This window comes from Mobula birostris, chromosome 5, assembly GCF_030028105.1.
Source record: "Mobula birostris isolate sMobBir1 chromosome 5, sMobBir1.hap1, whole genome shotgun sequence".
NCBI lineage: Eukaryota > Metazoa > Chordata > Chondrichthyes > Myliobatiformes > Myliobatidae > Mobula > Mobula birostris.
The window spans coordinates 34,952,326-34,974,925 of NC_092374.1; the positions used below are offsets into that span (position 1 = coordinate 34,952,326).

At 41.6% G+C, this 22,600-nt stretch overlaps 1 protein-coding gene across 6 annotated transcripts in view; it reads right to left on the reverse strand.

The window, feature by feature from the left end:
* The window catches only part of pde8b (phosphodiesterase 8B), a 295,986-nt gene that overhangs the window by 81,896 nt on the left and 191,490 nt on the right, over positions 1 to 22,600 (reverse strand). For 5 of the 6 annotated variants that reach the window (XM_072257864.1, XM_072257865.1, XM_072257863.1 and 2 more), the window contains exon 2: positions 20,233 to 20,289. The exons of the other annotated variant lie outside the window; for it this stretch is intronic. In XM_072257864.1, coding sequence (XP_072113965.1) covers positions 20,233 to 20,289 — 57 coding nt within the window. The remainder of the gene's footprint in view (positions 1 to 20,232; positions 20,290 to 22,600) is intronic. 6 annotated transcript variants of the gene reach the window in all.

A 22,600-nucleotide genomic window follows, 5' to 3' on the forward strand; every position in this document is an offset into this window, starting at 1 on the left:
CACGTAAATTTCTCATCTCCAGTGTTCTCCCTTTGACTGTGTGGCTCCTCCAGTTTCAGAATCAGAATCAGTTTTATTATCACTGCCTTTATATGATGTGAAGTGTGTGGTTTTGTGTTACAATCGTGGAAGAGGCACAGCTACAAAATAAAGGACCTGTCATTTAAAACTGAGATGTATGGACATTTCTCTCAAAGGGTAGTGAAACTTTGGAACCGCTTGCCATTGAAGTGGTGGAGACTAGAACATTACGACGTATCTAAGTTTTGAGATGATAAATAGTTGAAAGTTGGGAACTGATAGAGAAGAGGAGTCAAGGACAGCACAGATCAGCCATGATTATACTGAACGGCAGGGCTGGCGTGAGAGGCTAACGGCTTATTCCACTTCCCAAAAACTTGCCATTTGGTAGGTTAATTGACCAATGTAGATTAACCCTAGTGTGCAAGAGTATAGATTAATAAGGGAGGGGTTGAGGAAAATGCGGAGGGAATAAAAATGGGACTGCTATAAATGTGTGCTCAATGGTTGGCACAGACTCAGTGAGCCAAACAATCTGTTTTCATGCTGCAATGATGACCATGTCAGTCCCTTCTTGCATTAAATCTTTCTTAAAGAAACATTTCAGAGAGCTACATACCCTTCAAACTGGCTGATAATTAAATTAGAAGTTCACAACACCAACATTGGCAGTGCATTTTTCAGAACAGCTAAATATGGCAAACATGCAACATTTTTTACTTATGGAAAAGGGTTTAGCTTAATTTGAAATAATTACAGTATAGGGTTCTGAATTAATAAACTTTTAATCAAAGAAAAGGGAAAACCAAAGTGATAAATAAATTTCAACAAACCTACTGCCATTACACGCAAAAGTTAGTTCAGGAGCCAATTCCCTATTTTTAAACTACTACTAATACAATTATAAGCAAATATTGGATACCAAAAGTTTCTCCAGATACAGAAAGTCCAAAAGGGAGGTGGGAATGGATATTGGACTGCTGGAAAACCATGCTGGAGGGGGAATAATGGGGGACAAGGAAATGGTGGAAGATCTGAATAAGTATTTTGTATCACTCTTTACTGTGGAAGACACTAGCAGTATGGTGGAAGTTCCAGGTGTCAGGGTCATGAACTGTGTTAAGTTAACGAGAAGATTCTTGGGAAACTAAAAAGCTCGTGCATACAAAGTCGCCAAGAGTAATGGGAAACTGGAAGACTGGGAAAACTTTAATAAGCAACAAAGTACCATTAAGCAAGCAATAAAGAATGGCAAGCTAGACTATGAAAATAAACTAGCACAAAATATAAAGGTGGATAGTAAAAGTCTTTATAACTATATAAAGTGGAAAAGGGTGGCTAAAATGAATGTAGGTTCCTTGGAAGACGATAAGGGGGAATTGATATTGGGTGATGAGAAAATGACCAAGGCTTTGAGTGACTATTTTGAGTCAGTCTTCACAGTGGAGGACACATCTAACATGCCAAAGAAAGATGTTTTGGATGCAATGGGAGGTGAGGACCTCGATACAATAGCTATCACTGAAGAGGTAGTGCTAAGCAAACTTGTGGGCCTGAAGATGGATAGGTCCCCTGGTCCTGATGAATGCATCCCAGGTATTGAAAGAAATGGCAGAAGTTATAGTAGAGGCTTTGGTGATGATTTACTGAAATTCTCTGGACTCTGGGCAGGTTCTGGCAGATTGGAAGACAGTGAATGTCACACCACTATTCAAAAAAGGATGTAGGCAAAAGGCAGGTAACTATAGGACAGTTAGTTTAACATCTGTCATTGGGAAAATGCTTGAGGCTATCATTAAAGAAGAAATAGCGAGGCATCTGGAAAGAAGTGGATCCATCAGGCAGATGCAGCATGGATTCAGCAAAGGCAGGTCTTGTTTAACAAACTTACTGGAATTCTTTGAGGATATAATGAGCGTAGTGGATAAAGGGGAACAAATGGGCGTTATTTACTTGGATTTCCAGAAGGTGTTTGATAAGGTGCCACATAAAAGACTTATCCATAGGATAAGGATGCATAGAATTGGGGGTGATGTATTAGCATGGATAGAAGATTGGTTAACTAACAGAAAGCAGAGAGTTGGGATACATGGGTGTTACTCTGGTTGGCAATCAGTGGTGAGCGGTGTGCCACAGAGGTCAGTGCTAGTCCTGCAACTGTTCATGATATACATTAACGATCTGGAAGAGGGGACCAAGTGTAGTGTATCGAAGTTTGCTGATAACACTAAATTGAGTGGAAAAGCAAATTGTGCAGAAGATACGGAGAGTCTGCAGAGAGATATAGATAGGTTGTGAGTGGGTAAGGGTCTGGCAGATGGAGTACAATGTTGGTAAGTGCGGGGTCATCCGCTTTGGAAGGAAAAGTGAAAGAGCAGATTATTATTTAGATAGTTAAAAAATTGCAGCATGCTGCTGTGCAGAGGGACTTGGGAGTGCTTGTATATGAATCACGAAAGGTTGGTTTGCAGGTGCAGCCAGCTATCAAGAAGGCAAATGGAATGTTGGCCTTCATTGCTAGAGGGGTTGCATTTAAGAGCAGGGAGGTTATGCTGCAACTGTACAGGGTACTGGTGAGGCCACAGATGGAGTATTCATGCAGTTCTTGCCTCCTTACTTGAAGATGGATATACTGGCTTTGGAGGTGGTGCAGAGGAGGTTCACCAGGTTGATTCCAGAGATGAGGGGCTTAGACTATGACAAGAGATTGAGTTGCCTGGGACTGTACTCACTGAAATTCAGAAGACTGAGAGGAGTACTTATAGGAACATATAAAATTATGGAAGGGATAGATAAGATAGAGGCAGGAAACTGGTTTCCACTGGTAGGTGAGACTAGAACTAGGGGACATAGTCTCAAGATTTGGGGGAGTAGATTTAGGACGGAGATGGGGAGGGACTGCTTTTCCCAGAGAGTGGTAATTCTGTGGAATTCTCTGCCCAATGAAGCATTAGAGGCTACCTTAGTAACGATAAGGCTGGATAGATTTTTGCATAGTAGGGGAATTAAGGGTTATGGGGAAAAGGCAGGTAGGGGAGATGAGTCCATGGTCACATCAGCCATGATCTTATTGAATGACAGAGCAGGCTCAATGGGCCAGAAGGCCTACTCCCGCTCCTATTTTTTATGTTCTTAAGTTCTTTTGAAGGGACCCAAGGTAGATACGTCACCTGGACCAGATGGTGTACACTCCAAGATTCTCAAAGAGGTGGCTGGAGAGATTGTGGAGGGATTAGTAGTGATAATTCAAGAATCACTAGATTTTGGAATGGTTCTGGAAGACTGGAAACTTGCAAATGTCACTTCACTCTTCAAGAAAGGGAAGAGGCAGAAGAAAGGGAATTATAGGCCAGTTAGTTTGACCTCAGTGGTTGGGAATATATTGAAGTCGATTGTTAAGGATATGGTTTCAGGATACTTGGAAGCACATGATAAAATAAGCTGTAGTCAGCATGGTTTCCTCAAGGGAAAATCTTGACTGTCAAATCTGTTGGAATTCTTTGAAGAAATAATAAGCAGAATGAGTTGATGATGCGTACTTGGATTTTCAGAAAGCCTTTGACAAGAAGCCACATGTGAGGCTGCTTAACAAACTACGAGCCCATGGTATTACAGGAAAGATTCTAGCATGGATAAAGCAGTGGCTGATTGGCAGGAGGCAAGGAGTGGAAATAAAGGGAGGCTTTTCTGCTTGGCTGCCAGTGAGTAGTGGTGTTCCACAGGGGTCTGTGTTGGGACTGATTCTTTTTACATTATATGTCAATGATCTGAATGATGGAATTTCAAAGTTTACAGACGATGCGAAGGTAGGTAGAGTGGCAGGTAGTTTTGAAGAAGTAGAGAGACTACAGAAGGAGAGAAAATACAAAAAGCAGAAGTGCAAAGGGATTTGGAAGTCCTTATGTAGGAATGTTGGCATTCATTTCAAGAGTACTAGAATATAAAAGCAAGGATGTAATGCTGAGACTTAAAGCACTGGTGAGATCTCACCTGGAATATTGTGAACAGTTTTGAATCCTTCATCTTAGAAAGGATGTGCTAACATGGGAAAGGGTTCAAAGAACTTTCAGAGAAATGATTTCAGGATTAAACGGCTTGACATATGAAGAGCGTTTGATGGCTCTGGACCTGTATTCACTGGAATTCAGAGAATGAGCGGTGACCTCATTGAAATCTATCAAATGATGAAAGGCCTTGCTAGAGTGGATGTGGAGAGGATGTTTCCTATGGTGGGAGGGTCTAAGACCAGAGGACACGGCCTCAGAATAGAGGGGTATCTTTTTAGAGCACAGATAAGGAGGAATTTCTTTAGACAGAGAGTGGTGAATTTGTGGAATTCATTGCCACAGGCAGATGAGGAGGCCAAATCTTTATGTATATTTAATGCAGAGGTTGATAGATTCTTGACTGGTCAGAGCATGAAGGGACATGGGAGGAGGCAGGAGATTGGATGAGAGGAAAAATGGATCAGTCATGATGAAAAGGTGGAGCAGACTCAATGGGTCAAATGGCTTAATTCTGCTGCAATATCTTATAGTCTAATAGTCTTATGGTCTAAATGCTACCCCGTCAGGATTAATTTTTCATCTCTGAAATTTTATCTAGATCTCGACCTTCCTATTTCAAGCTGATACACTTCTCTGAGTTCCAGCTAATAATCATCCAAGTCCCAGTTCAAGCTAACAATCATTGCTGCCCCTGTGCTAGCTGGCAATCTTCCAACTCCTCATTCAGGCTGGCACTCTTTTACTTATTATCCCAGCTGGCATATTTCCATCCCAGGCATTCTGCTGTTCCCAGCACCAACCGCACTAATCCCATCACGTCCAATTCAGGGATTTGGAAGTCCTTATGTAGGAATGTCAGCATTCATTTCAAGAGTACTAGAATATAAAAGCAAGGATGTAATGCTGAGACTTAAACCACTGGCGAGACCTAACACATTCAGTTTGGTAATGGCACTTGTCTTCATTCCTGTACTCCAACCTAACCTTTTCTTCTCTCTGTAAACAGCCTCTATAGTTATTCCTTCGAGTCTAATGAGAAATGATTATGCAGTTTGGTCAACACTCATTGCTGTTTAGAGGAAGTGATCTGATTGAAAGATACAAGAAGATTTTAATAGGATGACAACTTAGATCAATTTAGATGCTGAGTAGATTATGGAGGGATCCAGGTATGGGAGCATATGGGTCACCCATTTGAATTAAAGATGAGGAAGATCAATGTAAACCTTTGGAACATTTTACTCTATGGATATGTACATGGATGGGAGGGGTTTGCAGAGCTATGGTCTGGGTGCAGGTCAATGGGACTGGGCAGAATAATAACTCAGCATGGACTAGAGAGGGGGAAGGGCCTGTTTATATGCTATAGTGTTCTATGACTGATTCTGTCAAAAGCTATGGAGACTTAAGTCAGTGCACGCATTAATGGGGGTATTAGCGTTTTTGAGTAGGAGAAAGTGCAGGGTTATTGGGATCAGGCAGACTCTGGAGTTGAGGCCAACCTTGCACCGGTCATGATTTTGCCTAATAGAACAACAGGCTCAAAGAGTCTTATGGCTTACACTTACTGATATTCCTCTTTTTGATCTATTACTGTTCCTCTAATAGCATCTTCTTATCTCTTGACCTATCCTATCGTAATCCTATCGCTAATTCACCACATTTACTGGTTATCTCATGGTAGTGGCTGTACCAGGCCTCAAAGACTTGCAGATCTAGACTAAGTAATCATTATAATGCTGAACTCTGAAAAGTTAAATGAAGAGCGACCTCATCTGCATTTGGTTTCTAATCAATAAGTGCCAAAAAAAAAATTGATCTGCCAAAACAGTGACTGATATCCAGCTGTGCCCTGGGTAAGATCCTTTCTTTCCAAACCGGCTCGCAATGAAGAAGGAACTTACTGCAAGCCAAGTGCAAGAAAACTGTTAAGACATTGTTTATAAATCCACTGCAAGGAGGTGACTGTTCCACGTGCCAATGTGATACTGAAGTAGGGTGAGGCAGTCATTTATCAGCCCATTCATTTAACCACAACATCCATCAGTACAAAAACTGAATAGATTTCTGCACATCACTGTTTCTCTTCATGTTAATACATATTTTACAAATGCTAATGTAAATCCTTAATGCATTGTAAAGATGATTGCAATGCATTGTAATTGCGTAGTGCACAGCGTGATCATTAATGATAAGGCTACAAAAATATTGTCAAGGCTCCTCAGCACTTAGTAATACTAATTCAATGGCAGAGATGATAGATCTAGTGTGGGGGTGGCATAATTGGGAGGGAAAACTCATGATTTTGTTCTTTCACATTAACTAACATCTACATGTGCCAATATTTAGCTCCATAATTAGGCAGATCCAGCTGCCAGTGATTCACGATGCCAAGCTTACCAGCATTGTGAACCTGAGTCAGAGCCAACAGGATATTTTTAAAAATAATATTGCCAGGAAAGATGTCTTTCTAGGCAAAGTACAAATGAATATTATACTAGAAGAAGTGAATTAGCCAAGTGGTAGAGCATGCTGGGTCACAAGGAGACCATAAGATTGGACATAGAGTGAGTGACTGGAAATTACATATTTAAGTTTAAATAGTCGAAAGTCATTTACCCCCTTATGCCTGCTTGCTATTTCAGTAACATCATTGTTTATCCTAGCATCATCCAATTGCCATATTCCTTGATTTCCCTAATGTTGACAGTCTATCAAACTTAGTCAAGAAGCTGCTCAATTTAAGAACATCTACAGCTTTTTGGGCAGCACCCAACATAAAGGCAAAAGCTGGAAAAAAGGTGACCAACAGTTTCTAAGCAAATATCTGCACAAATAGAGTGAACTACTTTTTCATACACGATTGAAAAGTCAAAAATTTATATAAGGGTCGAAAAGCATTGATTGTTCACATTCCTTGCAACGCAAGGCAGGGTAACATGGTAACATTGAGCGCCATGGTAGTATGGCGGCTGGCACGACGCTACTACAGTTTGGGGCATCGGAGTTCAGAGTTCAATTCTGGAGCCATCTGTAAGGAGGCTGCACAGTATGTTCTCCCCGTGACCACATGGGTTTCCTCTGGGTGCTCTGGTTTCCTCCCACAGACCAAAGACATACCGGTTAGTAGGTTGATATGTCATAGCAAATGGCCCTGTGATTACATTACGGCAAGATAGGTGGGCTGCTGGGCCGTGTGGCTCGTTGGGCCAAAAGGGTCTGTTATATGCAGTATCCCCAAATATATAAATAAATAAACCAATAAACAAACAAACAATTGTTATGTTTGGAGCCATTATAATGGTTTGATACTCATTCCAACAAACCTAGATTACAGCATAATACCAAAAAGATTTAGATTAGATTAGATTACGAGTCTGTGGTGGCCAGTGCGATCATATTTGCTGTTGTGTGCTGGGGCAGCAGGCTGAGGGTAGCAGACATCAAAAGAATCAACAAACTCATTCATAAGGCCAGTAATGTTGTGAGGATGGAACTGGACTCTCTGACGGTGGTGTCTGAAAAAATGATGCTGTCCAAGCTGCATGCCATCTTGGACAATGTCTCCCATCCACTACATAATGGACTGGTTGGGCACAGGAGCACATTCAGCCAGAGACTCATTCCACCGAGATGCAACACAGAGCGTCATAGGAAGTCATTCCTGCCTGTGGCCATCAAACTTTACAACTCCTCCCTTGGAGGGTCAGACACCCTGAGCCAATAGGTTGGTCCTGGACTTATTTCCTGGCATAATTTACATATTACTATTTAATTATTTATGGTTTAATTACTATTTAATTATTTACGGTGCAACTATACCGAAAACCAATAAAGTATGACTATGACTATTATGAGGACACTCAGTCCTCGTTTATTGTCATTTAGAAATGCATGCATTTCTTCCTTTGTTGACTCATATAAATTAACTTTTAGGCACAAGCTGGAACATAAGTTTGGGAAATGAAAGGCATAACAAGTGTATGCAGGATGGTAGTTCAGGCAGTGGAATGCTTCTCCTGTGAATTGCTGGACTTCAGGTACGTAATGGTCTCCCTGATCACTACATCTGGAGGAAGTGCACCCAACGTCAGCTCCTGACTGACAAGGTCAAGGAACTGTAACTGGGACTGGATGCACTCAGGACCATCCGGGAGGCTGTAAACTCCAGAGGACAGTCTCTTACTGAAGTAGTCACACCCAGAGTGCAGGCTTCGGATAGTAGACGGGTGACCACCGGGAGAAGTAAGGGGAGTAAGCAGTCAGTGCAGGGTCCCCCTGTGGTCATTCCCCTCAGCAACAAGTATACCCCCTTGGACACTACTGGGGGAATGACCTATCATGGCACAACAGCAGCAATGGGCAGTGGCACTGTGGCTGGCTCTGAGGCTCAACACGGAAGGATAAAATCAGGTAGAGCAGTAATGATAGGAGGCTTAACAGTTAGGGGGACGGACAGGAGATTCTGTGGCGGTGGAAGAGAAGCCAGGATGGTGTGTTGTTCCCCAGGTGCTAAGATCCAGGATGTCTCAGAGCTGCTGCAAAAGATTCTCAAGCGGGAAGGTGCACAGCTAGAGGTCATGGTGCACATTGCCACCAATGACATACAGTAGGTCGAAAGTGGGGTGGGGAGAGGTCCTATGCAGTGAGTTAGGGACAAGGCTGAAGCATTGGACTTCTACGGTAGTAATCTCTAGATTACTCCCACTACCATGTGCTAGTCACTGCAGAATAGGGGATGATACACAAACACGAGGAAATCTGCAGAAGCTGGAAATTCAAGCAACACACACAAAATGCTGGTGGAACGCAGCAGGCCAGACAGCGTTCATAGGAGAAAACACATTTGACGTTTCAGGTCTCGGCCCAAAACGTCGACTATGTTTTTTCCTATGGATGCTGTCTAGCCTGCTGCGTTCCACCAGCATTTTGCGAGAATAGGATGATGGGTTAGATGAATGAGGGGCTGAGGAAGTGGTGCAGGGGGCTGGGTTTCAGATTTCTGGATCATTGGGATTTCTGCTGGGGAAGGTATGATCACTACAAAAACGATGGTTTACACCTGAACCCGAAGGGGAATAATATCCTTGCAGGCAGGTTTGCTAGAGCTGTTGGGGATGGTTGAAACTAAGTTGGCAGGGCGATGGGAACCAGAATGATAGGGTCGAGGATGGTGCAATTGGTTGAAGCAGAGTGTCATGAGACTGTGAAGAAGGACAGGCAGATGACAGAGAAAAATTGCAGTCAGTGGGATGAATTAAAGTGTAACATGGGGGCAAAATTGAAAAGGGTGATGAATACAGGACTGAAGGTGTTGCATTTGAATGTCCGCAGTACACAGAAATAAGGTAGATGATCTTGTAACACAGTTAGAGATTGACAGTTATGACACTGTGGTAATCACTGAAAGAAGATTGTATTTGGGAGCTTAAGGTCCAAGAATACACCTTGTATTGAAAGGACAGGAGGAAGACAGAAGGGACGGCATCACTCTTGGTGAAAAATGAAATCAAATGACATTGGATTGAAAGATGTGGAATCCTTGTAAGCAGAGATAGGAACATACAAATGTTAAAAGACCTTGATAAGAGTTATTTATAGGCCCCCGTACAGTAGTCAGGATGTGTTGTTTTGTTTTTCCAAAACATTAAGCTAATTGCAAGAAAAAGCCAGGAGCCCAAGAGAATGGGTCTTAGATTCATTTTCTTTACTTTAAGCGAGGCACGCGCATATCATGTGGTGCCGTAATGGTGTATGCAATTCACTTATTTTTACATAAATCCCATAATGAATTTTTTAAATGAAGAGTGCTTATTCAAACAATATATTTGCAATATTACTGAAATATTAAATACACAACAGGATATGGGATATAAATTTCAACAGGAAATAGAAAAGATATGTAATAAAGGCAGTGTTACATAGTCATGGGGGATTTCAATATGTAGATAGATTGGTAAAATCAGTTTGGCACTGGATCCCAAGAGAGGCAATCTGTAGAATGCCTAATGAGATGGCTTTTTAGAGCAGCCCATGGTTAAGCCTACATGGGGAAAGGCAATTCTGGATTGGGTGTTCTGTAATGAACCAGGTTTGATAAAGAAGCTTAAGGTAAAAGAACATTTAGGAGGCAGTGATCATAATATGATAGAATTCACCCTGCAGTTTGAGAGGGAGAAGATAAAGTCAGAGCATCAGTATTACAGTAGAGTAAAGTGAATTACAGAGACACGAGAAAGGAGCAGGCCAAAGTTGATTGGAAAGGGCACTAGCAGAGATAATCGTAGTATAGCAATGGCTGGAGTTTTTGTGGGCAATTTGGAAGATACAGGATAGATACATCCCAAAGATGAAGAGGTATTCAAAAGGGAGGATGAGTCAACCTTGAGTGACAAGTCAAAGTAGTAATGGGGGACAAAGAAATGGTAGACAAACTTAATAAATATTAGATGTTCACTGTGGTAGACACCAGTATAGCAGTATTTCAGCAATGCGAGAGTGTCAGGGGGCTGAAGAGTGTAGCTGCTATTACTAAGGAGAAGGTGCTTGGGAAGCTGAAAGTTTTGCATGTAGATAAGTCACCTGGACTATATGGATTACATTCCAGGTTTCTGAAAGAGGGAACTGATGTGGAGGCATTAGCAATGATCTTTCAAGAATCACTGGATTCTGGAATGGTTTCGGAGGACTGGAAAATTGCAAATATCACTCCATTCTTTAAGAAGCGAAGGAGGCAGAAGGAGGGGAAATTATAGGTTAGTTAGACTGACTTCAGCAGTTGGGAAGATGTTGGAATCCATTTTTAAAGATGAGGCTTCAGGGTACTTGGAGGCACATGATAACATAGGCCAAAGTCAGCATGGCTTTCTTGAGGGTAAATTTTGTCTGACAAATCTGTTGCAATTCATTGAGGAAATAAGCTGGGTAGCAAAGGAGAGTCAGTAGATGTTGTTCACTTCCATTTTCAGAAAGCTCTTGACAAGCACATGAAGCTGCTTAACAAGATAGGAGTCCATGGTATTACAGGAAAGATGCTGGAATAGATAAAAGATTGGCTGATTGGAAGGAGGCAAGGAGTGGGAATAAAGGGGCCTATTCTGGTCGGCTGACAGTGACAAGTGGGGTTCTGCAAGGGTCAGTATTGGGACCGACCCTTTTCATGTTATATGTCAATGAATTTAACGATGCAATCAATGAAATGTTGCTCTTCCAAAGAAATAGGAGAGATCCCATTGAAAAGCAAAAAAGTGCAGACACGAGGAATCTAAAAAAATACAGAAAATGCTGAAAAACTCAGCAATGCTGGCAAAGGGTCAATGATTTGAAATATAAACTTCATTTCTTTCTCCCTAAACCTGCTGAGTATTTCCATAATCTTCCTTTCTAATTTGAGATCTCCTTAAAGTATGGCCAGTATTTATCCTTTACTGGCACCAGGAGCAGATTATGTGGTTTTATAGACTGATACTATGCAAAACATCTTTCCAATGTCATCATGGGTGGACACCAGGAGACAAAGCACATTCTGTCCACTAACCTAATGACTCTGATCCATATAGACTCCTAGATCAAAAAGTGCAAATTATGCATTTAACTAAACACGAGGCAAACACTGCATTTTCTTAATATTTCCCATTGCTCTGCCAGCTTCTTCAGCTATTTTGGTCACTTCTTTGTCCTGCCATAGAAGTTGGATATGACAAAAGCCAGTCCGGAAATAGGCTGCTAACTTTTTTTTTAAACTGCTGTATAATTTTAGAGATTTTATCATATTATTATCTGAATTTTAATGCACACATCTGTGGCATTAAATTAAAGTGAATTTCAGGTCTTATGACGCTGTATTGTTGTGAAGATAGCAACAGTTGACTAAAATCAATTGGCAACATCTAAACTTTACTTACTGCTTATTAGCCCGCCGGGGCAGCAATGAAGGTCCTTCATCTCTGGTGGTGTTCCAGACTTCCTTCATTGTGTTAGTAGCTTCCTCTCCGTTTTCACTAGTGCCAGTCACACAAGTCCCGGATGGAGACTCAGGAACGCCATCACACTAAAGTGTAGAAGGATTCTACATTGCCTTTTCCATAACAGTTTTCTGTTTATCAGTCAAAGTTGTTAGCACTGAGCTGAACCCTTGAAGCTGGAGGGCCAGTGGACAGACCTTCTGACTTGTTTGACATGGGTGACCCTACCAGGAGCCAAAGCATAAAGCCCTGGTTCCAGCCAACATAGCTCTCCGAGTCTTTGAGGCACGCAAGTCTCCAAACCCAACAACAGGGCTGTGGGTCTCCTGAGGAACACCTGAACTACATTAATGTTAACTAGTGAAGCAAAGATGTTTCCCATTCCTCTTGAACTGACATTTTCCTCCCCCCAAAGTTAAATCAGGAAAATATTGTTCCCTGATTTATTGTTTACGTGGCTCAATTACAGTGAATTATGTGACTCACAAAATCCATCTGTTATTCCGTTTAACCTTGATGTTCAGCAGTATGGACCTTGGGTTCTTTATCAAGGATTATCAATAAAAAACATTTGAAATGCAATTCTTGCAGCTAATCACAGAAACAGTATGAAAGTATGTACTGTTCTCTCTGCATATCTGTAAATTCCAAGAGGCATTGGGCTGGAATTCATCTGTCAAAACCTTACTTTTGATCTTAATATATGTTGCTGTTTAAAAAGGAACTCGCTATCTCTAATTTATGATAAGCTTACACATTTGCCCTCTAAAACACAGAACAGTGGCTGAATCCCATGGTTACTAAAACCAGCGTTGAGTTATCTACGCACATTTGAAGTCAGAAATATTTGCATATAGAAGTTTTATATTAATGGTAGAAAAGCAAACCAAGGTTAGAGATAACAATAACAATAACAAATTTCTATTAGATCTGACCCTGGTATTTTCATTAAATAAACATGGAACTGAAAAAACCTTACTAGGTATGTACAAGAAACTCCCGACCGAGAGTTATGTAAATATCAGAAGATCACAAGGTAAATATCAGTAATGTCTTTCATCTAATTTTAGTTCACTGAAACCATGCCTTTAAGTAGTCTGAACTCATCCACCCCTTGTTGTTTTAGTTTTCCAATTCGGTTTCCATGGATACTCTTTTCCTATACCATCAATGATGAAACATTCCCCTATATGCTCATCTCTCAGTCACCTCGCTTCAAAACCTTTCCTCATACTTTCCAGTAACACTAGAGATCAGCCTCACAGTTGTTCCCTGAAATGCCTTCAATTCCTGAAATGTTTCCACGGTTGTCATGATGACTAACGCAGGGCATGATCTTTAAGATGTAGAACAGTCAGAGCCCTGTAACGTACAATCATGATTTCCATGGGTTTATCCACCACAGATAAGCTTATACAGTTTGCCTCATCTTTGCTCTGCTACTTGGTGCTATGCAGTTGTTCAATATGGGAATATCAAAGAAGAAGCCGGAGAAAGTTGCAGAGGGGCTGGAATTGTAATGTTTCCAAGACATTTAGACAGGTACATGGATAGAAAAGCTTTAACCAGATACGAGTCAAATTGACTTACTTAGATAGACATCTTGGTCAGCACAAATGAGTTAGGCCGAATGGCCTGCTACAGTGCATCCACAATCAGTGGCCAATTTATTAGATACACCAGCTCATTAATGCAAATATCTTATCGGCCAATGATGTCAGACCATAAGATATAGGAGCAGAATTAGGCCATTTGGCCCATTGAGTTTGCTCCACCATTTCATCATGGCTGATGCAATTTTCATCTTAGTCCCCTCTCCTGCTTTCTCCCAGTACCCCTTCATGCCCTGACCAATCAAGAATCTATCAACCTCTGCCTTAAAGATACATAAAGACCTGGCCTCCACTGCTGCCTGTTGCAAAGAACTCACCACCCTCTGGCTAAAGAAATTCCTCATCATCTCCATTCTAAAAGGATGCCTCTCTAATCCGAGGCTGTGTCTTTTGGTCTTAGACTCTCCCACTGTAGGAAATTCCTTTCCACATCCATTCTATCAAGGCCTTTCACCATTCAATAGGTTTTCAATGAGGTTAGCCCTCATTCTTCTGAATTCGAGAGAATACAGGCCGAGGCCACCAAAAACTCTTCATATAACAAGCCATTCAACCTTGGAATTATTTTTGTGAACCCCCATTGAACCCTCTCCAGTTTCAGCACATCCTTTCAAATCTGCTCAAAAGTCTCTAAGTGGGCCTCGCCAGTGCTTTATAAAGTCTCAACATTACATCCTTGCTTTAATATTCTAGTCCTCTTTAAATGAATGCTAACACTGCATTTGCAGCAACTCAATGCAGAAAAGCATGCAGACATGGTCAAGAGGTTCAGTTGATGTTCAGACCAAACAACAGATTGAGGATGAAATGTGATCAAAATGACTTTGACAGTGGAATGATTGCAGGTGCCAGATGGGGTGGTTTACGGCTTTTCAGAAAATGTGATCCCTGGGATTTTCATGCACAACAATCTCTAGAGTTTACAGAGAATGGTGTGATAAACAGAAAAAAAAACACCCAGCGAGTGGCAGTGATGTGAGCAAAAATGCCTAATTATTGAGGGGGTTTAGAGGAGAATGGCCGGACTGGTTCCAGCTAACAGGAAGGTGACAGTAACCATTCGTTACAACAGCAATGTGCAGAAGAGCATCGGTGAGCACACAACACATCGAACCTTGAAGTAGATGGGCTACAGCAGCAGAAGACCATGAACATACATTGTGACCACTTTATTAGGTACAAAAGATACCCAATAAATTAGCCGGAGTGTATATATTGAGCATCATGTCTTCTAAGACCTTGAGAGCCTTTTCAGGTCAGGCACGGCTACCTCAGCAACAATTCTTGCTATGTTCAGTAATTTATATTTGATTCTATCTCTGCCCAGTTCAGTGTTTTGCTTTACTCGCTAAACAATTCACAAACTACTGACTAAGATTTAACTGCATCAGTTCTCCCTACAGCAAAGTAAACCGCGAGGTGACAGAATAAAATTCTGAGAAGCTTAGGTAGAACAGATTGGCAATGCACGTTTCCCATGGCAGAGAGATCTAAAACAAGAGGCTGTAGGTTTACAGCTGAGAGGGAGGAGATTGAAAGGAGACCTGAGGGGTAAATCTTTCAGACAAGTATCTGAAATGAACAACCACAGGAAAGACTAATGTTTCAGAGGCACCTATCAGAGATTTGACTGAACAGGTCATACAGGGATATGGAATGAATGCAGGCAAGTAGGAATAGTATGGATAGGCATAATGGCTGGCAAAGATGTAGTGGTTCACAGGGCTTGTTTCCATGCTGTACAACTTATGACTTTATTTACATGTATTGGATGGCTGTGCACTGAAATTTCTTTTAGGAAGCAACAAGGGTCTAGCAGTCCTGGATAGAAAAGGTGTAGAGGGATATAGGCCCAAAGTGGGCAAATGGGTTTAGTCCTGATGAAGTGTCTTGGCCCAAAATGTTGACTGTTCATTCCCCTCCATAGATGCTGTCTGACCTGCTGAATTCCCACAGCATTTCCTATGTGTTGCTCTGGATTTCCAGCATCTGCAGAATCCCTTGTGTTTACACATTCTGCAACTTTCCACCTTGTTGGGTAGATGCCTGCGTTGCAGGTGTACTGGGACTGCTTAACTAAAGTTGTAGTAACTTCTGGTGCACAAGTCTTTGTACTATGGCCAAATGTGTCCAAATATGGCCTTTATTTGTTTCAGATAGAGGCATTGGATGTAGCCCAGTCCATTATGGGTAAAGCCCTCTCCACCACTGAGCACATCTACATGAAGTGCTGTTACAGGAAAGCAGCATCCATCATCAGGGACCCCCACCACCCAGCTCATGCTCTTTTCTCACTGCAGCCATCAGGAAGAAGTTACAGGAGCCTCAGGACTCACATCACCATGTTCAGGACCAGTTACTACTCCTCAACCATCAGGCTCTTGAACCAAAGCGGATAACTTCACTCGCCCCATCATTGAAATGTTCCCGCAACCTATCGACTCACTTTCAATGACTCTTCATCATATCTTCTCGATATCTATTGCTTATTTATTATAATTATTTCTGTTTTTTGTATTTGCACTTACTTGTCTTATGGTTATTATTCTAAGGATTTACTGAGTATGCCCACAAGGAAACAAATCTCAGGGTTGTATATGGTAACGTATATGTACTTTGATAATAAATTTACTTTTACTTTTAAAATTTGATGATATCACATGGAGCAATTCGAATGACCTGAATACTAACCTGTATCACGCTGGGAACCACAGGAGGCCATGATAGATCATCCACTCCACCCTTGTGGCTGAAGATTCATACAAATGTTTCAGTTTTTCCTCTTGCACGGATGTGTTGAGCCCCCCGGTCATTAACAGCGGGGATATTGTGGAGCGTCACCCTCCAGTGAGTTGTTTAATTGTCCACTACCATTCACAACCAAAAGAGGCAGAAATGCAGAGCTCGTATCTGATCCATTTGCTTTGGGATTACTTAGTGCGGCATACCGTTTATGTGGCTTGGCTTGCACGTAGCCCTGTCTTGTAGCTTCAATAGCTTGATCACTCATTCCCAGGTATGCCCAGTACTGTTCCTAGCATGTCCTGCTGCACTCTTCATTGCACCAGCGTTGATTCCTCCAATGCGACTGTACAAATTTATAGAGAAATAGTACAGAACAGAATCCCATCCTTCAAGTCGTGCTGGCCAGCAATCCCGCCCCCCCCCCCGCCATTTAACCCTAGCCTAATCACAGGACAATTTACAATGACCAATTAACCTACCAACTGGTACGTCTTTGGACGTCCAAGGAGCACTTGGAGAAAACCCACATGGTCATGGGGAGAATGTACAGACTCCTTACAGGGAATCCATATCCTGCCTCCAGTTCTAATATATCCCATCTTTCAGGTAGGAGATCAAAACAGAGCACAGTATTCCAGGTGTGTCCTCACAAACACCCTGTTGAACTGCATTCTGAACGGTACACTCCTCACAATAATGGCTAATGTGCCAATCGCCATCATAGTTACAAGTTGATCCTGCCTGAGATTTATTGTGATTTATGTACTAGGGCTCCTGTGTCCTCTGAACTTCATTCATTTGCTTCACTTACATGTAGAATAATACAGCACAGCAAAAGGCCCATTTGGCCACGTCACCAATGCCATAAGACATAGGAGCAGAATTATGCCTTTCAGCTCATAGAGACTGTTCTGGCATCCGATCATGGCCAGTTTATTTTCTCTCTCAACCCTGTTCTCCTGTCTTCTCCCCATAATGTCTTTCCGTGCTAATACCACTTACCCACTTTGGGTCTATATACCTCTTCACCCTTCCTATCCCCAAGTATCTGTCCAAAGACATTTTATATATTGTAATTGTATCTGCCTCCACTTCTTCCTTGGGCAGCTCATTCCATATACCTGTATACTGTGTGAAAACGTACTCCTTATATCTTTGTTTAATCTCTTCCCTCTCACCTAATACCTGTCCCCTCTAGTTCACCTTTTGTTTCCTCTTAACAAAGTGCATGACCCCACACTTCCGATTCTCTCCCCCGCCATTGGTCAGGATTTGTATGTCCTCTCATTCTAATTATATCCAGTTGCTGAATCACAATGTGCTCATCACCACAAGCCCTTCTACCTATTTTCATTTCATTATCAAACTTGGAGACCTTAACACTTTGTTCTCTCTCCAAGGACATTAAACAATAAACAACTGAGGACCAAGAGCAGATCCCTGGACTACTTCATTAGTCACATCCTGAAAAGGGTCCAACTCCCTGTTTTCTATGTGACGGTCTGATTTTAACCTATATTAACACATTTCTGCCAACACCCTGGGCTCTTAATTTGTGCGCCAGCTCATGTGACACCTTGTTGAAAGCCCTTGGGAAATTTAAACACACTACAGCTATGGTATCCTCATAGAACTTGAGGAAATTTGTCAAACATGATTTACCTTTCATTAAACCATATTGATGAGGTTTGATTATATACAGCTTTCCTAATTGATTAGTGGTTTCTTCTGAATATAGGCTCCAGTATTTTGCCAACAAACTAACAGGCCAATCATTCTCCATCTTCTCTCTTCTACCCCTTTTAAACAAGGGGCTCTTGAACATTCCCTGAGTCCATTGCTCCACTATAGATGGCCAATGTCTTCAGCTCCAGAGGACCCTAGCTTTGCTCTTCTACCCCTAGACTGTCTCTCAACTTCTCTTTTTCCTTTAAGATGGTACTTAAACCTTTGTATTTAATTATATTTTGGATCATGGGCCCTACTATCTTATCATCATCATCGGGTGCCGCGCCCAGTTTGAGCTTTGACTGCCATGGCCCGCACACTCCTGTTTTGGGTCAAGTGGATCAATTCATTGGTATTCATTTCCAGTTCTCTGGCTGCTGTCTCCATCATCATTTGTCTTTGTCTTCCTCTTGTTTTCTTGCCTTCAATCTTTCCCATAATTAACATGCATTCTAACTCCTCTTTCCTAATCACATGTTCAATGAAGTTACGTTGCCTTTTCATGATCTCATACATTCCCTTTCTGTGTTTGCTCTGATCATGACATCCTCGTTAGATATTCGTTTTATCCATGATATTCTTTGCATCCTCCTTCTCCTTATGCTGTCTCAAAACACTTTGCAACCAAGGGAGCATCTCTGAAGTAATGGTGGAACAATGAACTTCAGGAATGCTCAAAAAGACGGAAATGGGGAGTGGATTAAAGGGTTTGATGATGTTGTGTAGATTATAAAGAGGGGAAGGAGTGAGGCCAGGCAGAGGTTGAAAACTTAATTCAGTTTCTGTTTAATTAGAAGCTATTGTAGATCAGTGTATGCAGAAGAGCTGGTAAATGGAAATTGGTGCAAGTTTGGACATAGGGACTTTAGGGTTCGGAGCACATTTAAAATCTAGAGATGACAGCATCCTGAACAAACATTTTAGTAGCTGACAACCTGGGAGAAGAGTGGATTTGGGCCACGTTATGGAAGTGGGAAAAGGCTATTTCAGCAATGACATGGATATAAGATCCATTATTTAGACTCAGAACTATTCAGTAGGTCCTTGACTGAAGCCTTCACATATAGGACGGAACTCTGTCAGTATCTTGGCACTACAAAATCTGATTACATAGTCTTGAATAAGGCTTGAAGCAGGCAGGAAGTACAGAAGCCTCAGGTCCTACACCAAGACGTTCAGAAACAGTTACTACCCTGTCTCCATTAGGCTCCTGAACATTGCACAGTGGTGTTTGTTAGTCTTTGTTTATGTCCAGTTTTTCATAAAATTCTATTGTATTTTTTCCTGTAAATGCTTACAAGAGAATGAATCTCAAGGTAGTATACAGGAACATATTCAGTACATATTTTGATAATAAATTTACTTAGAATTTTGAATTCTCTTTCTCAGCACTGAAGATACTTGTACATGTGATTCAGTTCCACAGAACTTATTGATTATTCATCTTTCAGGAAGGTTACTACTCTGTTTCATCAACAACAAAGCAAACAATTCTTCTGATGACATGCAGCAAGGCAATGATGATAACTGGCAGACTGGTTCCAAAAGATCGTTTTCTGTCAGAACTCATACAACTGTAATATTGTACACTTTTCACAATCTGACATTTCTATCCTTTATCAAAAACTGTTTCAGCACATGCTTGTTATGACAACTATATAAGCATCTTGAAACTAGTGAAAGTTGTAATTTATAGAGTAGGAGCCCCTTCAAATTATTATTGAGAGCTATTTTGTTTAAGGTGATATACATGTATATAATCTGTCCTTCAAAACCTTTCATAAAGATGTACTAACACCAGTGTACCGGTATACACAACCGTGAACAGCATTTCCACCATAATAAAGAAACACTAACTCCGATGGATGGGTCACATCAATTGGACATCTAACACACAACTCCCCAAGCAGAATCTTTACTTCCAGTTTAGGAAGGTGAGCAAGCTACTGGTGGGCAAAGGAAAAGCTTGAAAGATAGTATCAAAATCAGCCTGAAAAAAATTCAACATTACATCAAAAAACTAGGAAGACATTGCACTCAATAGAAGCACCTGGAGGAAATCTGTTCAAGAGGGAGCTTGCAAACTTAGAACAGTACAGCAGGCTTCCAAGGCCCTTACAACTAAAATGTTAAGCACCCAACACAAGTTCTCACCTGAAAAGGATCTTGGATCAGTCTCATAGGTCCGAAACGTACTTCTGTAGATGCAACCTGTAAGGGGGAAAATTAATACAGTCAACAGAAAGTTCACTGGTGAAGCCATGCGGCAGTGTAAACTTGTAAAGTAGTGTAATTTATACCTTGCATATTGTTTTACAACAATCAGTTCAGAAACAATTTCACAGCTTTTAAAAGATAGGCCAATGTACCAACATACTGTATTTATTCACGGGAAGTGCAAAAGTCCCAAAGCCTCCAGATTCTTTCATTAGAAGGAATTATTTATTGTTTTACTGTTGTTGATGCAGTATTTTGCTTGCCAGGATCACAAGAAAGGGGTATGCCTGCAAGCGTTTGTTTTGCATTAATTTAATTGGGTGAATTTATGACTTTCCGCTGTACTGTATTCAGAAACAAGTGGCAGTGCAGCAAAAAGCAGCATCCGTCATCGAGGACCACCACCATATAGGCCATGCTCTCTTGTTGTGACTGCCATCAGGAAAAAGGTACGGGGTGCCTAAACCATCCAGCCCCTGAGCCAGTGTGGAAAACTTCACTCACCTCAACTCTGAACTGATTGCACAGCCTATGGACACGTTTTCAAGGACTCTACAGCTCATGCTCTCAGTATAATTTATTTACTTAGTTCTTTGTGTTTGCACAGTTCTCTTCTGCACATTGGTTGTTCGTCAGTCTTTGTGTGTAGTTTTTCATTGATTTTATTGTATTTTATTGTTCTATTGCAAATACCTGCAAGAAAATGAATCTCAGGGTTATATATGGTGTCATATATACACCTTGGTAATAAATTTACTTTGAACTTTGAAACTTTGCAGTGAACAGCTACTGTACAAGAAGAATGAGAGGGTATCTCATTAATTAGAAGCAAGAGGGGATATCTCATTGATCAGAAGAATAAGGGATATCTCTTAGAAACCTGTTGAATATTGAAAGGCCTAGGTAGAGTGAATGGGTAGAGGATGTTTCTTATAGTGGGGGAGTGTAACACCAGAGGGCACAGGCTCAAAATAGAAGAACTATCTTACTTTAAATGCATATCTATAGATTGACAATTTCAGCTATATAGGCCCTAAACTCTAGAATTTACTCTAGACATTTCTCTTCTCCATTAATTCAAAATTCAGAAGTTCAAAGTAAATTTATCATCAAAGTAAATTTCTGTCAACATAGTCAAAGTCATAGTCATACTTTATTAATCCTGGGGGAAATTGGTTTTTGTTACAGTTGCTCCATAAATAATAAATAGTAATAGAACCATAAATAGTTAAATAGTAATATGTAAATTATGCCAGTAAATTATGAAATAAGTCCAGGACCAGCCTATTGGCTCAGGATGTCTGACCCTCTAAGGGAGTTGTTGTAAAGTTTGATGGCCACAGGCAGGAATGACTTCCTATGACGCTCAGTGCTGCATCTCGGTGGAATGAGTCTCTGGCTGAATGTACTCCTGTGCCCACCCAGTACATTATGTAGTGGATGGGAGACATTGACCAAGATGGTATGCAACTTAGACAGCATCCTCTTTTCAGACACCACCGTCAGAGAGTCCAGTTCCATCCCCACAACATCACTGGCCTTACGGATGAGTTTGTTGATTCTGTTGGTGTCTGCCACCCTCAGCCTGCTGCCCCAGCACACAACAGCAAACATGATAGCACTGGCCATCACAGACTCGTAGAACATCCTCAGCATCGTCCGGCAGGTGTTAAAGGACCTCAGTCTCCTCAGGAAATAGAGACGGCTCTGACCCTTCTTGTAGACAGCCTCATTGTTCTTTGACCAGTCCAGTTTATTGTCAATTCGTATCCCCAGGTATTTGTAACCCTCCACCATGTCCACACTGACCCCTGGATGGAAACAGGGGTCACCGGTGCCTTAGCCCTCCTCAGGTCTACCACCAGCTCCTTAGTCTTTTTCACATTAAGCTGCAGATAATTCTGCTCACACCATGTGACAAAGTTTCCTACCGTAGCCCTGTACTCAGCCTCATCTCCCTTGCTGATGCATCCAACTATGGCAGAGTCATCCGAAAACTTCTGAAGATGACAAGACTCTGCGTAGTAGTTGAAGTCCGAGGTGTAAATGGTGAGGAGAAAGGGAGACAAGACAGTCCCCTGTGGAGCCCCAGTGCTGCTGATCACTCTGTCGGACACACAGTGTTGCAAGCACGCGTACTGTGGTCTGCCAGTCAGGTAATCAAGAATCCATGATACCAGGGAAGCATCCACCTGCATCGCTGTCAGCTTCTCCCCCAGCGGAGCAGTGCGGATGGTGTTGAACGCACTGGAGAAGTCAAAAAACATGACCCTCACAGTGCTCGCTGGCTTGTCCAGGTAGGCGT